This window comes from Buceros rhinoceros, unplaced genomic scaffold (assembly GCF_000710305.1).
Source record: "Buceros rhinoceros silvestris isolate BGI_N320 unplaced genomic scaffold, ASM71030v1 scaffold14302, whole genome shotgun sequence".
In the NCBI taxonomy this organism is placed as follows: Eukaryota; Metazoa; Chordata; class Aves; order Bucerotiformes; family Bucerotidae; genus Buceros; species Buceros rhinoceros.
Genome location: NW_010397313.1, coordinates 12,864 through 32,955, shown reverse-complemented (window position 1 = coordinate 32,955; position 20,092 = coordinate 12,864). Strand labels below are relative to the sequence as shown.

The following is a 20,092-nucleotide window of genomic DNA, read 5'->3' as shown; positions in this document are numbered from 1 at the left end:
GTTGGGACAGGAGAAGGGCTGATGGGTTCAACTGGAAGAGGAAAATTTAGATGGGTTGTAAGGAAGAAATTCTTCCCTGTGATGGTGGTGAGACCCTCTCCCAGGTTGCCCAGATTAGTGGTGGGAGAAGCCCCATCCCTGGCACCATTGCAGGTCAGGTTGGCCCCTGGGGCTCTGAGCAACCTGCTCTAGTTGCAGATGTCCCTGCTCCCTGCAGGGGGTTGGACTGGATGAGCTTTGAAGGTCCTTTCCAACCCAAACCATTCCGTGATTCTAAGTGAAACAATTTCTTAGAGGCAGAGCACGAGTTGCTCCCACCTATTTTCAGGAGAGTTTGAAGCCTACGAGTGCTTTTGTCACCTAGTTTTTTCCCATCTGGCTTCTTGAGTTACACGCAGTGAAGATCACAAACCACCCCAAAACAATGAGAGAGAAACAAGTTTTCCTTAACACCGATATGATGCAATTGGGTGCAAGGATCCAGAATGGAAATGGTGGAAGAGGATGGCACAGCTATGCTGTCACACCTCATCCTGGCTGATGTTACATCTGAGACTACAATATGGTCCAGCCAGATGACATCAGCTCTTGTGAAGACCATCACCAGAACTGCGGTCCAGATTCCATGACCTTAGGAGCAGCAGTTGGCCCATGCTGGGAATCCCTAGTAGGGAATCACGGGTAAACGCAGCACAGATGCCCAAACACGGCACTGGGTGAGCTCAGCACTGGAAGGGACCCACAGGTTCAATCTGGTCTCCCACAATGACAGACAACATGCAGAAAAGGGCTATGGAACTTGTTTGGTGACCCGTATCTCAGGTGGAAGGGTCGGGCCTGGCAGCCCTGCCTACCTCATGCTTCACTGCGGGTGGACACGTTCCTGCAGCACTCAAAGCAGGAGCTTCCACCCTTCTCAGGCGCCTGTTATTGTTAGAGCTCTCCAACATACTGTGGATTTGGCTGGTGATAAACACTTTGACCATCACATTCTTCTGCCTGGCACCTTCTTTTGACTGCAGCTTTTACCCGATCTTTCTGCGACCTGGCAGTGAACCGCAAACCCTTTTGATGAACCACAAACAGCCCTTTTGGCTTTGGCACAGGCCCTGTGAAACTCCAGTGAAACAGCCTGAATTATTTGTGTACCACAAGACACAAACCTTGTCCAAGCTGCACCACTGCTGGCTGGCTCCTGTGTCTCACAAAACCCTTTAACACCTTGGAAAAAATACCTCCAATACAAATCTCCATGATTATTTCACTATTGTTTATTTTAGTACAAGAATGGTTTAGGACGGAACAAAAAAAAAAATCATGGCAAAATCAAATCATGATTAATTAAGAGGCTGGAGAAGCCTCAAATCTCAAGGAATCTCTGCTGGTTATGGCTGGGCAACACACTGATCTTCACATCACTCCGCACTCCTGCCCGGTTCATGTGCAGCAGAGGTTAAACAGGGAATCGCTTCCTTCCATCGTGTCCTTGCTGCCTCACCTCACTCCTGGCGCAGCTTTTAGCCCCCTTGAGTTGACTCTAAGTCTGGCAGAGACCAAACCAGCCCCTCTTGCCCTCCCCAATTACTGTATATCCGCGTTGATTTCAGAGAAATGAATTAATAAAGCATCAATTAGGCTATTAAAAACCATAAGTATTCTTCTGCAGGAAATACACTGACCCCTGTAATTAATATATTAATAATCACTGACTCGTAACACTAATTGCATGAGTCATAGTGCCTGAATTTTGGGTTTTTTTGAGCTAGCTCTTACTTCAAAGGATGAATCATCAGAATGTGGCTGGAATCAGAAGATAAATTCTGCAATAACCTCTGGAAGTTCTCACAGTTCCAGAGTTCCATTAAGAATACAGGTACACTCGTGGTATTTTCTTTATCCTCCCATCTGGGGGCCTCGCCCCTGCCCGCCCATCAGATGGTCAAGTCCCTGCCACAAATTTAGAAAGCTCCCTAAGTGCAGAGAAAATCTGGAGAATCCCCAATACAACCAACCCCAAATATATTTGACATCAGAATCTGTAAAACAATAAAACTTCTGGGTGCTGTCATAAACCCCTCCTGATGTCCCTGGGGAACGGGTGCATCAGGGTGTTTGAGCCCCGAGTTTTCAGCTAGTACAAAAGTCCGTCCTATTTTACACCAGCTCTAACAGAACCAAAAGTGAAACTTTTGGGCAAGTCTGGCAGCTGATGCTTAGAAAGAGCACCCTATCGTCGAGCACCGGGAACGGACTGGAGGCCCTCGTTTGGTTTTAATGATGTGGTTTATTCATTAAAAGGTTAAACTCCCGCTGTGTTTTGCTCACGCCACAGCTGGAGCAGCAGCGCGGCTGTCGGGCTGGAGGTTGATGAGGGAACTGCTGGCCTGGGCCAGCTCTGCGATGGAGACTCGTCCTCTCTGTTTGATGTACTGCGCCACGGCAGCCATCTCCTCCGGAGTGATGTAGATGAACTTTCCTCTGTCATCTATCACACCTACGGGGGGAAAGAAAGGACCTTGAAGTCAGCACTTTGGCTCCTCTCACTTCCCGACAGACATCAGTCCCTTTTGGAAGGGACGTTCCAGCTGCTGAGGCTGCATTTCATATCTAGGGCAGGCAGGATGACGTGCTGGCAGCTGGGCTTTTATCTCCTATCTACCGCCGGGTCTTTGAGCAGGGCTGTGACAGTAGCTGAGTGCCTTGGAAAGACTAATTTGGTTCAAAGGAACACACTCTTTTCACTGAGCGCAACGAGCTGGGAGTACCACAGCAGCTACCTCAGGTACAGTGGATTAGTGCCCCTGTTCCGGACCCGGGCAGCAGGAGGAGAAAGGCAGAGCAGCAAGAGGGTCCGGGAGGTGATTCAGAGGTCCTGCCGGGCCCAGCCCAGCCAGTCCAACTCGCCCTCAAAAAGGGAACAAAGCTCCATCTCTGCATTTCAGTTGTTTCATCAAGAGTGAGAATGGATCTCTCTGTTCTTAATGTGTTACAGGATGAAACGCAAGGCAGAGAGCCCCCTCACACACCTTTCAGGCCACAGACACAGCCAGGCCAGGACACGTCCTTACGCTTTGATTCAGAGCACTTTTAGGTCATTTGAATGGGTACCCACACGTACCCACCAAGACAGTTGTTTCCCAGCCATGACCACAGTGTCAGGTCAATAAATGTCTGCCCTGGCACCTTCCCCTACTTCATCCTCAGGAAGAAAAAGGCTGCTTAGCTATAGAACAGGCTTGCTCAGACCTGGAGCTACCCACATGCCCGGGCTCTGCTTACACTCCAACTTCAGTAGTGTGGGTTAGGAACAAGCACTCTGCTTACTACAGCACGCTGGGACATTTGCCCTTCCCACAGCATGCCATGCTGTGCCCCTGTCCTGGCTTTAGCCACAGCACCTTTCAAACAGGCTGGAGAACCACCCCAAAACATCCAAGTGATTCTTTTAGATTCAGATTTCAGCACACATCCTTCACAGCAGCTGCTCAGCAAGCCCTGAGGATCTTCAGTGAGGCTCAGTCAACACACAGAAGCCTAGAGCTGGTTCCTGAACTGTTGGGACAATTCACCCCTCACGTCTGTAATGTATCGTAGGAGCAATCACATCTCAGAGTGCCTTACACAGTGGTTTCACGGCAGCTAAGCAGAGAGAGTAAAAAAGTATCTATTTATCAAGTCCTGCTAGGATCCTCAGCCCAGCAGAGACATGGAGCTGTTGGAGCGAGGCCAGAGGAGCCCCAGGAGTGATGGGAGGGTGGAACCCTCTGCTGGGAGGGGAGGGGAGAGAGCTGGGGGTGTTGAGCCTGGAGCAGAGAAGGCTGCGGGGAGACCTTAGTGCGGCCTGTCAGTGCTGAAAGGGGTGCGACCTGTCAGTGCTGAAAGGGGCTCCAGGAAAGCTGGGGAGGGGCTTTTCAGCAGGGGCTGTTGGGACAGGACAAGGGGTGATGGGTTCAGCTGGAAGACGGAGATTCAGACCAGAGAGAAGGGAGAAATGTTTGACAGTGAGGGAGGTGAGATCCTGTCCCAGGTTGGCCAGAGAGGTGGGAGAAGCCCCATCCCTGGCACCATTGCAGGTCAGGTTGGCCCTTGGGGTTCTGAGCACCCTGCTCTAGTTGCAGATGTCCCTGCTCCCTGCAGGGACTGGGTGAGCTCTGAAGGTCCCTTCCAGCCCAAACCACTCTGTGATTCTGTGATGCTCTACAGTTCAAACAAACGACACCGCAAGTCTCTCTCTATGCTGGCAAAGGCTTTTCCTGCACCAGCTATTCACCAGCTACAATAAAGTGCCCTTTGTGTTCTGGCTGTCACCTGTCAAAGTGCCGTCTGCCATCAGGTCCCGGATTCTGTTAATCGCATCCTGTGCAGAAGAGAAGAAGCAATAACAGACTGATCAAGAGAGAGGCAAAAAGCATGTCACCATGTCCAGATAAACTACAGATGAAGGTTTATGTTTAATTCCTCTGTGTTAAAGCCTTCAGGGAAGGACAGACACCAGTATCTCCACACCGATGCAGTAATCCCCTTGGACGTAGGATGGAGTGAGCTTCTGCATTTTGAGGTGTTCAAATAATTTTACCTCCAAAAGAGACTTCTATCGCTAAGTTCCCTGGCTGTTTCAAGGAGTGGGGGTGGTTACAGAAATCTTCCCAGGCGAGGGCTGGATAGTGCCAATACAGCACGTGAGTTCCATGAAGTACCATGAGGTACTGCTCCAAGAACCCAGCTACGCTCGATACACTTCAGAGCTTTGTGTATTATTTCTCCTGCTCCATTTAAGAGGAAACTTCTGTGGCCAGTCCAAAGAACAAGCACTGCTACAGCAGCCTGGACGTAGAGCTGCTGCGAAGGGGCACCCCAAGTTTAGTCGAGGTACAGAACAACAGAAAACGGGTCACTTAGGAATATATGTCAAATGTGCTCAAACTAAGCCAAACCGTGACTATTCTTCAGAGTCAACGCACAGAATGTTTAGAGAACAGAATGAAGAGAGATGTTACCCTTATTTACTCACTTTCTCTCCTCTCCTTTTAAGCTCACTTCTTATATTTGCACCCCAGAGGTTAGTGCTTACCTGTGTTCTTAGACCCAAATGCGAAGCCAGGTCCTCCAGCTGGATTACCTTTGTTTTCTATGGAGACAAACAAGAGTTACACACGGTTGAGAATTTATCTTTCAAATAAAAAAAATGCATTTAATAGACAAAGTAACCTGCCAAAGCACTTTTTTCTGATGAAAACCTTTGCTCTGTGGAAAGGCTGTTTGCTCTGCCCCACCTTAATGAAGACTCAAGCCCATTTTTGCCTGCGTTCACCCTGAACCTCTCCTGACATCAGGACAGGGTGAGCACAAGGAAAATAGTAGCCAGGGCTCCGTTCTCCTGCCACCCGAGGTCCTCATTTCCAGGAGGCTTTAGCAAGATCCCTTTTTCCTTTGAGAGATGTTTAAAGCACATTTTAAAACCTTCAATCGCAGATCAGTGCATACAGAAATATCCAGACAGGACTAGCAGCATCAAGTGCTTTAGCCTGTTTTACTGATGTCACGGGTATTAATGCCATACTTGGAGTTACTTGGTTCCTGTGTTCTTACCGGCAAGTGCGTTAAAATCTCCTGTTTTGATGCGGTAAAAAGATGCGCTGCTTATAAGGAATTTGGAAAATACAGAACACTTTTGAGAACTCTGTTCAGTTAACACTAGGGACTACACCCCTAGAAGCCATATTTGTACAGCCACAAGAGCTACGTTCACTTCAAACGATAGTTCCTGATCTTGAAAGTGCAATGAAAGGACACTGAAGAAATAAACAGAAACGTCTTTTTCATGACTAAACATCCAACCAGAAAAAGCCACACACGGACTGAGTAGTTGTGAAGCTCGATGCAGCCAAGCTAGAGAACTGAATACCATGGACTGAACACATGGAGTTGGAACCAGTCCATGGAATTCAGTTCTCAGAGCTGGGAACTGCCAGGATTCGTCACATCTTCTTTTAAAAGGATAGAGGGGAGTGTACAAGGCCACAAAAACAAGAAAAACAGGATTTAAACCTTCACTTAAAAATATTTGCCCTCAATGACCAGTGTAGTGGAAGCTTTCCAAGAGAGATCCCGCTGTGAGAGCCCAGAGGGTGGGGTTGGGATGCTCTCCCCACGCACACTCTGGAATAGAATGGCATTGCGAGGTCCCAGGCAAGCAAAACACTTCACCACATGCTTTGTGTTTGAGAGACAGGCTTAACTTTCAGAAAGCAATGTAGACGCATCCACATTTTGCCAAATTCACTTCATTTTAGGTGTGATTCTGCTGCCGTCTCAGCAAAGGATGGAACAGAGCTTCCAGCATTAAGATGAGTAGGATTTTTTTTCCTTAGCTTGTGTTGTTTTACTTAAAGGATAAAAACCAGGAGGGGTAAAGCTGTGTGTCCTTCGCTCTCCCTTTCAAACACAGTTTGCTGTCTCAATTCCGATGAGTTTGGTGATACGCTGCCAAGCCGGGTAAGAACAGTTTGATGGACAAAGCGCAGGCTCACATGTCCCTGGACCCACAGAGCCAGCGATCCCCAGCAAAGGAGCTGCTCAGCCTCTCTTTGACCTCTGCCCACTGCGTTATTAATATTTTGATACACTCAGGTTGTGCAGCTGCAGCACGAAGTACAACCATAAAGCTCCCATTATGAGCTGGTTACTCCGCACCTCTGAGAGTGGTCTGTGAATAGAACAGAAGAGGAGCGCGATATATCATCAAGTACAAATTCAAAATTAAAAAAAAATTTCAAAATTATAAAAAAACCCCAACCAGCTAAACCTCGTAAAAGAAAGCGATGCCCCAGTTCTGCAGCTCATCTCTACGTGGGACATCAAGTGCTGAAGTGCTTCTGAAGTAGGTTTTCAGCCTGTGCTTAATTTCTCTGACGTCACGTAGAAGTGACTAATATAAAACTATACAGACGTGCTTAAACACCAGACTCAGAGTGTGACTAATCTCTGGCATCCACCACGACCACCAGGACAACGTGCAGAATCTGACCCCACTGCATTATCCCTTGGAAACCCTCCTTATTTTTGTGGAAGATCGCAGGGGACATTGAAATATCCTGTTGTTCTACCTCCTGTTCCTGATCAACAAGCTGCCCTAGGACAAAGAACAGCACTTTTTCATAATCCACAGCTCAGCTGTATCTGGAAAGCCTTAGATGGGAATGGGTGAACTGGGATCACCCAATCCATGTAGTCCATTTCCACAGATAAAAATGAAATGATCCATCTGATGGTTCATTGTCACCACATGGTTTTACTTCTGCTCTTGATCGTGTCACTGAGAGCTTCTGTTCTCTGTTGTCTCATCCGCTTTTCGTGGTGCTTTGATCAGAGCTGACTGGTTTATGCTGGGAACTTGGTTACCAAACAGGGGCTGTTTTCATTTTGGCTTCAGCAAAGAAGGTATGGCCCAGCTCTGAGCGCCTCTACCTTAGACATTCCCAAATTACCCCCAAGATCACGCTGACCAGCCAGCACTTGGCAGATGCAGCCCCGGCAGCCTCTCTCGCTGTGGCCTGATGGCCGTGGGATGCAGCACCAGTGTGGAGGCGGTTTGCTTACTAATGACCCCTTTCAGACACGTGCAATACGCTGTTGGGGAAGACTCCAGCTTCCAGTAAAGGAGGAAAGGGATTAATTAGCACAAAAGATTTGCATAATACTGATAGGGTGAGAGTAGAAAAATGCATTTGACCTTTGATATAACAGTAGTGGAGAAAGAAGCATTTGGAGAAAGAAGCATTTTTCCTTACAGATCGTTGTCCATAACCTCCCAGGGCGATCCACCAGGTGCAGGGTTTGTAACGCCCGTGCTTAGGAAAGAGGGTAAGAGCTACAATCCTGCCCTGAAAAGCCAAGGCCCAGCTGTAATTACAAACCAGTTGAACACTGAGGGATAGGCTCATGTGTCAGACTGTATCTCAGGTATCACTTTTGGTACTCGTTTTAATACTGAAGTAAATCTAAGAGGAAGTAAAGATTTCTCGTCTTTCTGCAACTCAGCTCTTTGACCAAGGTATTTCACACAGGAATGGAAGGAGGAGAAAGACCAGTGGTTTCTTACCTTCACGTATTCGAGAAATTCCATTAGGAAGCTGCGGGACTGGACATAGCAAAGAAAACAATTGTTATTTTCAACTCATGAACATGAAACCGAGTACTAGTAAGACAGAATATGACTCAGAAACAACTGTGTTTTAAGTGTTTTCTGAAAGGGAATCTTTGAATATTTTATTCCTCCCATCACACAAACCCTGAAATAACCACATCTGGTCAAGTCTGTGCAACGTGTATTTAGTTATGCACACGAACAGAGGATGTTTTGTACAGAGGTAAAACATGGGAGTGATTCAGGAGGCGGCTCACGCAGATGGTCAAGTGCAGCACACAGCTGGGCAGCACATGTGGAAGCTCGTACACCTGAAATCCGGCATTTCGATATAGCAGCTTGGTTTTCAAAGGCAATGAAAACAACATGTGTTTAAAGTTAACAAGAGATGGGGTTCTTCTGCAAGCCTGGAAATCAATCAGCCTTAATGAACTGCTTAGCTCTGGTCTCAGGGCCTTCATTTTCAGCACGTTTGGCTCAGCAGCACAAGGCACAGTCAGCTCTTGTGACAGGACACTGAAGAGCTTTGGGACATCAACCACCAAAAGGCAGGAGGGTGCTTTGCCATTTCTGCAGGGCTGGTGTCTCCAAACAACTCTGTACCTATGACTGTCTCTGCAGATCACTTTGAAATTGCCTCCTCTTCAAGTTCTGACTCCCCACCCCTACCAAAGAGATCTTAGGTTGAGATCCAGGATCATCAACTGCCTGCCAAGCTCTTTTGAGTGAGGGACACCGTTCTCTGTTCCCAGCCCTTGAAAGATGAATTTCTCTGTGACAGGCAGCTGTAGGAACACAGGCAATAAAACCCACCCTCGCTTTACAGGGTGTCTGAAGAGGAACAATTTAATATTTCTGATCTTCTGACAGGGTAGGCACACATTTGGGAAGGAACTTTCTATAGAAAACAGGCATTTTGCTGTACTGAGGAAATTCCCCATCACCAGATACGACTCTCTTGGTGTTAATCCCAGCACAATGGAGGAATTTATCTTTATGGGACCATAATGAGAGCTCGTGACTAATGTTGAGAGGTATCAACTCATTACAAGCTCCTCAGCCCAAAGCCACTCTCAGTCATGCTAAAGGCAAATTCATTCAATTCAACAGGGTTGCTTTGGCAGAGGAGCAAATGCACACACGGCCCTGAAAAAAACCACTTAGCAAATGCATTGGACAGTTCAAATTTGGCAGCTACAGCCCAAGAGCAATTGCAGCATTTGACAGCAATTAAACCGAGCTGAAGAGGTTTTCAGCAGGCAGAACGAGAACGCTGCCTCCCACAACAGCAGAAGCTTTTCCAGTCTGCTGCGATATGTCAAGTATCACCCTTCAATCACCAGCCCCAGCTGCAGGCAGCCACAGGAGAAGCACACCAGAGCCTTACACACGAGTGAAATATCAACCACAGCCATCACGTGTGACCCTGAATGTGCAGTTTTCCAGCATACGACTCACAAGCACTGCGGTTGTGTCCTGTGAATTCTCCTAACAGAAGCCTTTGAAGAGAGAGCTTGGTTTTTTAGTTTGATTTCACTGCAGCAGCCGTGGGCTAGAAAATAAAACCAAACCCAGGCAATTCTCCTCAAGATATGGGGGCACTACCAAGCTCCACATTTAGCCTTGCTTTCATCTGGCCCAGCTGTATGGGAAGGGCAGAGCTGACGACAGTAAAAGATGATCTGAATTCCAAGATGACTTTTAATTCATTAAAGCCTTTCCAGAGACAGGCATTTGCCTTAGCAATCTAAACTAACTCGTGGGAGTCTGCAACAAGGGACTCTACTGCTCCCCAGGAAACACTCTCGGTTAACCTATGCCATATTCGCCATATAGCTTTTACAAGCAAAAACATTTGGCTGATTCCTACTTTCAAGTTCATTTTACACGAGGCAGAACGCAGTGAGGGTAACCTGAGTCTAACAAAGGCAAAGGTTGCTGCGGTAGCAGCCTAACACACATACCTCCTCTTCTGTCATTGATTCTTCAACCCCTTCCTCTTCAACGACAAAGCTCTCCTTCAGCTTCAGGTACTCTTCATACTCTCTCTTCTCCTCTTCCTCCTTTGCCTTCCTTTTTTCCTCTTCCTGGACAGAGAAGATGACAAGTGGTCAGTTTGCCCCTCTCCAAGTCAGCTTTAGTTTTAAGCAAAGCTGCATCTCCTTCATCTGCTGCCTGGTTTCAGTAGGACAGGCAGCAGATGAGAAATTTCTGAAATGAGTCCAAGTACTCCCTCGACGGCATCATTGATTTCAGGAGCCACCCTTAAGGCAGGAGCTATCTCGCACACCATACACCTAGGCTGGTTCTTAGATCTGCCACGGGGGAGAAAACCACCCTTATATAGCGACCTGCTCCCTTCATTTGCATGAAGATGTTTCTTTGGCAGCTCTGTCGACAGGAAGTCCCTGCCCCTAACTGCACTTTGATGCAACATGCACATCTGCAGTAACTGGCCCCAATTCTGCTCTGCACTGGTGTACACTGGGAGTGGTCTCAGAGAACAGTGGAGTTACATGGGTGTCCCTCTGTGGGTGGGAAGAAGAACATGTTTATTGTCTGTCTGCGGGTGCCCTGTAAAAGAGTTTCAAGTAAAGTCTCCTGGTTATGACACATGAGCGAACTATGTCTACATGGAATGTAAAGAACTGCATAAAGTATTTTAGGCACAGGAGACAAGGTGTGATTGTATTAAAATAAGGGATTTTTACATGTTCGATGGTTAACCAACACCTCCAGGCTCTGCTTTAGTTATTTTACACTTTACACACATAACTTCACACAGAAGAAACTTACACAACTTGCTTCCTTACACAACAGTTTCTCCCACAGAGAAATTTAGGTTTGTTCGGCACAATAAGGTTCAGCCTCTGGCTGACATCACATTGCAAAGGCTCCATTAAAACGTAGAATGATGAGTTCTCCCCATTTCAGTGATGATCTTGGGGCATCCCTTCACTGCTTGCACAGGAACTGATCTCTTAAAGCACAATTATATTGATTTCTAAATGCCTGCCATGCCACATCTTTGACGGTAATATGGTAATTGCTTCCTTAACTGGCTGGAGAGCATCACTTGTTCCATTAAATCAGGAAGAGGCAGGAACAAGCATTAAGTATATTGAAAAATGCCCGTATTAAGATACTAAAACCCAGAAGACACCAGAAATGGGGATGGGAGCGTTGCCCTTCGATAAAAACCAAAGAGAAAGTGTATTTGGTCCCAACTGAGTTTAATCAACCCCCCAGAAAGCCACGAGAGGGAATGCTAGCAACATGTAAGCACGAGGCAAACAGGACCGAGAGGATCTCACTGTATGTCTAAAGTTTTTAACGGCTATTTCACAACCCCCCCCCAGACCTGAGGAAGCTCTTGAGACAAAACAAGCCCATTTTCTGGGTCACTTATTACCACAACCATTATTAGCAAAAGCCCAGCAGTAGATTTTATTTCCTCACCAGCGCTACAGGTGCCAAGAACAACATAACCGTGTTTCATTTGGAGGTGACAGCAATTGGTTACTCGTAAGTGCATTGAATTTCATCTTCATGCTGGAAATACAAGAATAAGGTTCTTCCGCTGGTCTATTACGGAGGTTGCAATTCATTGAAATGTGGAAAAAAATAATCACAAGACCTGAAAATTGCTTTGTCAAATATTTTCTAGATTGTTCTTAAAAAGAAATAAGTAAGAAGCCAGTGTCCCATTTATACCTGAGAGGAATAACAACTCAGAGATAGTCTCCTGTCTCTGGAAGGCCTAACAGCAAACAAACAGGACTCGTTCCTGTCTTCCTCACCTAGCTGAAGAACAATTCAATTCTAGTAAATTCAATTCTAGTAAATCCAATTTGAGTAAATTCTTCTATTTTGTTACAGCACACCAGCACGTTACTATTAGTACTTCCATTTCCAACACATGCAGAAAAGAATCTCTGGGTGAGCCTGGCAAAGCACGCAGCTGGCAGCCCCTCTTTCGCCATCTCCCTAAAAGCCAACATGAGTTTGTTTTCCACATACTAAATTTTGTGAACAGCAGAGCATTTCCAGGTGGTCTGAGCTTCTGTAGCTAAAGCGTGTCAGTCCTCAAAGCCTCATGTATTCTGGTGGCTGCAGCCTCCTCTTTATCACTGAGTATTTCCAGAAGTTTTTTCATCTAGGAATTAAAAATCCCAGCCACCTCCCACACAGTCTCACAGGCTTTACTACCTGAATTCACCTGTGATTCCATCTGCAGGAAAAGAAGGATTTAGCCAAGCCGTACACTGGTTCAGAGCCAAGGGGAGAGATGACTTTGCACAACTGCCCTGGGAGAAATGACCAGCAACAGCATGGAAGCTGAGCAGGGGGAACCTGTCAAAGCCAGGCCTCTTCCCAGCTCTTTTTCTCACCATCACTCATCTTTCATAGGCCCAGGTTGTGCAGCAGTCGTGTTTAGGTAGGTTGCATTCTCACAAAATCCCGTCTGTCCGTGTGCATAACCCTCACATGGAAACACTCTCAGCACCCTGGGGTCTGCTGCTGGCACAGAGCTTCACGTCAGTCATACAGGGGACACTCAGCTCAAACAGAAATGTGAAAACCACATCTGCGTTAGTCAGGTTTCTTTGCCCCTCCCCGTTCTGAGCTCATTAACTGCTGGAGAGCTCAGTGGTAAAGCATGTGGCTCGGAGGAGAGATGATAGCTGGGCCACCTCCTGCAGCCATGGGTGGGGTGGTGGGGAAATCCCAGCATCATGGAAATTTGGTAACTGCAGATGCTCACCTGCAGCTGCCTTTTTTTTTTTTTTTTAAGCAGCTTTGCTTCTCTCCTCACCCACCGAAATGTTACCCAACGCTGAGAGACTCAAAAGCTTCCAGAGCTCCATGCAGTGTGGGAGATGCTTTCCAACACCCTTATGCCTTCCTGTACCAGACCTGGCCAGCACCAACTTCCCTTCCCGCTGCACCCAGTCCCAGTCCGTCTACTGTGCTCCAGGCTCTCTCCATCCCACCTCCCCACCGAGCACCTTGATTTGCTGTGAGGCTCCTTTCAGATCATTCCCTTCCGGATGCCTCTTACCCTGATCACAATGATTATTTCCATGACATCAAAACCATTAACGATTCCAACTGCACCACAGCCCCATCTTTTACCCATGGCATCTTGAGCACCCCTCTAGTCTTCCAGCTGGAAGCAGACCTTGGCTCTTGGGATTGAATGGAGCAAGAAGCTTTTCTGAGAGCTTTGCCTCAGCAGCTTTCCCAGTGAGGAAACCGCTACTTGTGTGCTGGGCCAACTGTCCTCCAAATCAGATAAAGGACCAGCTTGCTGACAAACAAATCATTTACAGGCAGCTTATGAGACTGCTAAGTGGAAGAGATCTCACTGCTGGTGAGGAAGGTAGAGCAAGCACTGCACTCTCTTTAACCCCCACCTGCTACCAGTCGTGCCTTTTTGGCAGCTGGCTTCTTAACATGCAGAATGACAGAGAGCTGACTGGTTCCTGTCAAATGCTTTGAGGTTCCTGAACCAAAGAAACCATGAATAACATCCATTTTTTGTGGTATTAGTGCAGCAAGCGAAAAGGCACTTTACATTTAAATACTCTGGCATATAGCAGATGGATTTCTAGGAATCCCCCCTCCGTTGCCGTTTAGACACAAAATAATAGCTTAAGACAGACAGAATACGTATTCTTACCAGTCCTCACCCGCTCAGAATCAGAGCGGAATGCATTTTTTGCAAGCTTTAACTCCTGCTTCCTTAAGAGAAATTAATTTTCAGGAAAGTGTACACACATGAGAACTGAGGTTTAAACTGAAAGTATGTCGTAGGCTCCATCAGCCTCCAGAAACAGTGTGAACAGTGGATGTAAATGCCAAACAGGTACCAAACAGCTCTGATGTTCACATAATGCTACAAGGAATTAAAGAGCAATCAACATTTTAAAACTTGGTGCCTATTCTTACATGAACAAAAGGCAAAACTTCAGGGTCTTAGTTCTCCGAAGCTTCCACAGGACCCTTGGGAGCATTTCTACAGCTCTGATGATCCGGATCATTTTTATTTAGGCACGCACTTAAAACCGAAAGCCTAAATGGATCTGCCCACATTTGGAAACCTGGGGCACAGCTACGCGGGAGCCATGCAGATCTCCTTTGAACATAACAGTGAACAAACACCAGTCCCTGCTCCTGCTGGGGCCTTTTATTTCACAATGTGGTGACTGGTAGTTCCCCCACTGTATCGAGCCATGTCCACTCTGCAACAGATTCACGGCCAACACGCCCTGTTCAACGCTGTGTTTTAGTACAGGAGAGTGAGAGCTGTGAGCCCTGCGGCTGCACAAACAGTTTCCTTTGCACAAAGCTGGGCTGAGGGAGTAAAATCTGCAAAAATCCCTGTGCACAGGAGAAAAAAAAAAGAGCAGCTCTTGGGCGAGCAATCTGCAAGGCTTCTCACGAAGACACTGTTTTGCAGCATCAGAGGAAGTTCGCGCTCATTGATAAGGTGCCAGTTGGTAAACCATCTCACCACTAAAAAACTCCAAGAGTGAAAGGGAAATCCCCAGAGTAAAGCAGAGCTGCAGCAAATGCCAATGACAAAGGAGCTCCCTCACGCGCACGGCCAATCGGGTCATCGGAGCGCTGGAAAGGAAACTCCAGTTTAAAAATATATCATCTGGTTTGCAACGCTGAAGCCAAGGGGCGACCACATTTTATTTATATGTGCATGCAAATATATTTAAATAGAAGCAGGGGTTATTTTTCTCAAGGCTGCAAGATTTTAATCCCCATAACTCCTTTGAAGGTACTTGTGGTATAGCACTGCAGAGCAGCCCAAAAATAACTGGAGAGATTCGTTTGCTTAGAAAACAAAGTGGGTTTTCATCCATCTCAAGATTCACTATTTCCACTAGACTCCGTACCTCAAACTACTTGAGCAGGGGGTGTGTGTGAAAGGGTTAACAGTCCCAGTGACTTTATCAAACATAACACTGGGGAATTTCTAGAAGATCTGCAGGCTGCAACACGATGTTCTGTCCTCGGAATCTGCCTGGTTTCCCTCACCGCCTGACAAAGTTCTGGGTGGTGCAGGAGGCCCCTATTGCTGTTGACTTCAGCTCTCCTGTAAATCATACAATCACAGACTGGTTTGGGTTGGAAGGGACTGTTAAAGGTCATCCAGTCCAACCCTCCCCAAAGAACAAATTGATTTTCTCTGCAATGAAATTAAAGCGCAGCCACCAAATGTGTGGGTCTTAGTACCTTTCCCGTACTGCAGAAGACAGAAATAAGACCTAACAGACTTGCATTGTCACTGTACCTGCAGAAACGCTCTGAGGTACTGGGAAAGGAAGGAAAAACGAAGCGATCTGAAAAACTGTATCATTTCTTAGACAATCTTTAGTGATAAACTCTGAATTTCTGGTGCCTTTGGGGATCATGCAGACTACAGAAATGTCACAAATCAAACTGCCTCTGAAACTGCTAACAGCAGCTACCCTCTGGTTTTTACCTCATGATGATCAATCCCTGCTTGAGCTACTTTTCATCATTTTGCTTTTCCATCCCCTAATTTATATGGGGGAATACTATCACACCGTGTGTGGTCCAGAGGGGCTCGCTTGTGACAACACATTACTTGTGGAAGTGACGGATCTTTTCTCTGGAAGAATGTGTAAATGACATTTTATCCTACGTATGCTATAAAAACCACAATAAATCCAACAATTTCTTTACTGCTTATTGGGGCCTAGAGGAGAGAGGCAGCATTTTTTTTTCACTGAGCCTTGTGAAATGGAGATAGAAGTGTGTTAGTGCAGTCTTTACTAGAAATACTGAAAATTAAAATAAAACCAAGGAGTTTCCTCATTCAACCAGACTAAATCGCTCAGCCTAAAATGAAGTGAATTAAAAAAACCCTAAATATGTTCATAAGCCCTTTCTGTGTGAAGGAGTCTCGAGTTAGAATTTCACTCTTATTTTCTACTCAACTTTTCAGCCATGCCCGAGTGATGCTGAATAGCTGCTGCACTGCTAAACCCTTGGACCGTTAACAACCCCACATCGAACCCACAGGCAACCAACAGGACAATGTCTCTGTCCTGGGCTTCAGCTTCTTTTGAGCAGGATGGCCAAGCTCAACTGCAGTTTGCTTAGAACTCACTGGAAGGAACTGAATTTCTGTTCATTAGCCTCCTCTAAAGGCAGTGATGCTTAACACCGGTGCCCAACCAGGATGCCCTTCTAATTCCCTCAGAGTACTGGAGTCATTTCAACCAGCTTTTCAGGGCTTCAAGGATATTAAATTCCCAGAAGCTTCGGAAAAAAAAATTAAATAAGGGAACTGGGTGGAGATGAAATAAGAAATAATACACCACTGGAGAGAAACTTGCCATCTGAGTTCACTGTTTGACCACTGCCAGGTACTTCTGCCCTTCTTGGAAGGGCAGCGGTGGACTGGTTGGTCCCCTGAAAGTTCATTCAAGCTGCTTTACAAGTTAAAGTCTTGGACCATGCCACGTGTCCTGCTGTTGTAGTGCTGGCATTTATCCATTTAAATGTCTGAAATTGAGGAGACTACTATTAGGAAAAAAAAAGAAGAGAGTTCAGAAGAGAAAGGATTTTGTGAGGATAACCCCAGAGGTAAACATACATTCTCATGGGTACAATCAGTGGGTGGAACATATGGAAAAAATGTTTTAAAATTGCTTTATCCTGCCTTCACACCCTCAGAGGAAAGGAAAAATTGTCTTTTCCTCTTGTACCAGGAACACACTTCACTTACCCAACCTGCACCTAGAACAGGTTGAAGTATATCTGCTCACCACAAACCAGAGACACAAATTTCTGTGCACATTCAAGTATGTCCCCAAAATTCCCACTGACAGCTCCCCCAGGACAGTGATTATCCAGCACAGGATTGAGCAGAACATCTCAGTCCTCAACCCCAGGAGCATATTGCAAACCTACCCACCTGACTTGCTCAAGCACCAGAGAGCAGGAAGCTTGTTCCGAGTTCCTGGCCAGTAGCACTGATGCCCAGAACAGACAAAGCAGCTCTGAAATAAGTTTGTCTCTGATGTAAAGTGTTCAACAAAAGGATTTCCATTGCACAGTACCTGTTTTTCTGGGTTACTCCCGCTAACACATACCTTTCACATGCAGAGTTCAGAGATCTTTAATGGTGAAGCACATGTACATTCATATAGTTAGAATGAATCATATAATTTTATACAATAGTTGCAAAATTAGCTGCTGGTGTCTTTCTGTGCTGCTGGTTCCAGGCAGCTCAAACAAACACAATGGAACAGGGGCCTGGGGAGACTGAGAAATCTCCTTCCTTGAGAGATGCCGGTCAAGGTCCTGAGTAAGCTGCTCTAATTGGACACAGTTTGAGCAGGAGGACAGACCAGATGGCCTCCAGAGGTCCCTTCCAACCTATGATTCTGTGATGACCAAACTTCTCCTGGCAGACACCAAGCAAACAACCCCCTAGATTCCTCTTACAACTGAGTACAGCATCTTCCTTCATATACCTGCACTTAAACAGCTCCTAGATGAGCTAAAACCCAACTTTATCAGCAACAGTTGTCAACATCAACTGACCAAAACATCTATCACAGAATCATTTTGGTTGGAAAAGTTCTTGAAGATCAAGTCCAAATGTTCCCCCGGCACTGCCAGGTCACCACTAAACCATGTCCCTCAGCACCACCTCAACACGGCTGTTCAACGCCTGCAGTGCTCAGTACAGGGGGAAGCAATGGTACTATAGCAGACAGCAGCACCAGATCGCTGCCAGGAGACAGGCTTTCATGTTGCCCTAGACTCAGCCGTGAGTGGGTGCCGGCTGCTACATGTAGGTGTTGATGTCTGGAGCAGTTTTCACTTCTGCCAAGGAAGAACAAAGCTGGGATCTACAGCTGAAATAACTGAGTGTTGGTATAATTCAAACAAGATGGAGCAATAAAATAAAAAAATCAAATTAAAAATGTATGTGATAGCAACAAGAAGCAAAGGGTGTTCTGCTGATCACAGAATGTACATAGAAGAAATCTCAAAGACAAACCTGGTTCAGAATTTCCATCTATAAATACAACCAATCCCACCTGTCGTTCTTCCTCGAGACGAAGTCTTTCCTCTTCTTTCCGCCTTTCCTCCTCTCTTTTTGTCTCAAGTTTTTTCCGCTCTTCGCGCTCTGCTTCTTCAGCCTAAAAAAAAAACCCCAAAACCCACACACATTATGGGAACCAAGCCTCGCTCTTCCTGAATGTACATTTTTAAATCTCATATTGTGATACCGTAGGGGGATTCTTATGATCTTCCTAGACACGTGTTCAGAAAGAAACAGTAAAGAAAAAAATGACTGATATTAAGTAATACGGTGCCACGGAATACTATTTCTCTTAAAATTTAGTTAGAATGGACTCTAGGGAGAGGGGAATATAAACTCTGTAAACTCAAGTGCATTCAAATTTATCATTAACCTGGGCAGAATCTCTTAAAGAAAAAGCTCTACTGGTCTCTTCAGATCATTTTATTATTATTAAACCAAAGCAAAGAGATGGTTGCAAAAGGGGGTAAAAATAAACAACACCCTAGGTGCCCTTTTTAGGGATTTTTTTCAGTTGTTCTTCAGTCTTAAATTTGAAAAATATATTAAGAGAATGAGGAGAAAACATTCAAATGGAGGATTTGTGGCTTTGAATGTTTCAGCTAAAAAGACCGAACCGAGGAATTTATCTGTCTACATGGGAAAATAAAAATCAGCATGTTTTAAAAAGAAACAAAAAGATTCTTCGCTCCACCAAGTGATGCTTATCTGACTTGGCTCAGATCTTCCACAAAAAAGAGGCTGATGAGACAGAGTGAATATGGAAAGTAATGACAAAATGGTTAAAGCACAGAGCGAAAAAAGGATCGTAATGGAAGTTTATATAGAACACAATAATCAAGTTTGCTGCTAAAAATAACAGGGTTTAAACCTCAGCTGACACTAAAAATGCTCCAGGTGGGATTTTGCCGGCTTTGTTCGGTCCCTCTATCCATTAGAAAAGTTTGGAGTTCCACAGATTGCAGTGGATCACAGGTTCTGCTTTTCATCTCCTCCGCACCATAAAAACAATAAATGGGGCTTTAGAGATAAACCAGACGAAGTGTTTGCACTAAGACTGCACACAAAACACTGAGCCCACGGTTCTGGTCACAGCCCCAGAGTTACCACAGCGCTACGTGGGCGCTGAGCGGCTCTTTCAGGGGTGACAGTACTGACATTAAGCTGCAAACCACTGGAAACATCCACTGAAGAGCATTCAAGTGTTTAAATCCTCCCCAGAAAAATGCCAGAGAACCTAACGGAAAGAAAATGAGGCTTGTTTTCCACAGCCCTCTTGGGATATGACATAAAAAGCTGAATTTACACTTTTAAAACAAAAACACTGCCATGATGACACTGCCTTTGCCTTTCTGGGGTGTCTGTCATCACCAGCGCTTTGCTGAGGGCTGCTGTTCAGGCTCTGCTCCAGGCTCTCGATGTGGCAGGAAATGCTTACCTCTCTCTGTGCTTTCCTGGCTTGTTTCTCTTCTAATTTCCTCTGCTTCTTTGCTCCGATTTTCCCGGACACCTGAAATTCTGGCACCTCCTCAGCATCATCCTCCTCTGCAACATCACAAAAATGACAAATTTTAATTGGTCTGTGAAAAGTCCCTTTGAGAAACTTAGCTGCTCCCTTGGAAAGCAGCTGCAGATGAAAAGGAGACACACGCACGCATTTCAGACAAGACTTATTAGACGGAAAAAGGCAAAAAAGCCACCACATGGGACTGCCAAAGCTGCAGAGAAGTAGTAACAAACCTTTAAGGGAGGTGGGAAAAAAAAAGCCATAAAATCCTGCAGTGCAAATCGTGGCCTTGACTGCAACAAAACTAAATTGTTCATCAAGATGATTCTGCAACTGT

At 45.8% G+C, this 20,092-nt stretch overlaps 1 protein-coding gene across 1 annotated transcript in view; it reads right to left on the bottom strand.

The window, feature by feature from the left end:
* Positions 1–2,321: 2,321 nt before the first annotated feature.
* The window catches only part of DDRGK1 (DDRGK domain containing 1), a gene marked incomplete at its 5' end in the record, with an annotated part of 26,497 nt that continues 8,726 nt past the window's right edge, over positions 2,322–20,092 (bottom strand). The window contains 7 exons of the mRNA XM_010146208.1: positions 2,322–2,494; positions 4,309–4,357; positions 5,072–5,128; positions 8,102–8,140; positions 10,111–10,233; positions 18,244–18,345; positions 19,687–19,793. Of these exons, the coding sequence (XP_010144510.1) occupies positions 2,322–2,494; positions 4,309–4,357; positions 5,072–5,128; positions 8,102–8,140; positions 10,111–10,233; positions 18,244–18,345; positions 19,687–19,793 (650 nt within the window). The remainder of the gene's footprint in view (positions 2,495–4,308; positions 4,358–5,071; positions 5,129–8,101; positions 8,141–10,110; positions 10,234–18,243; positions 18,346–19,686; positions 19,794–20,092) is intronic.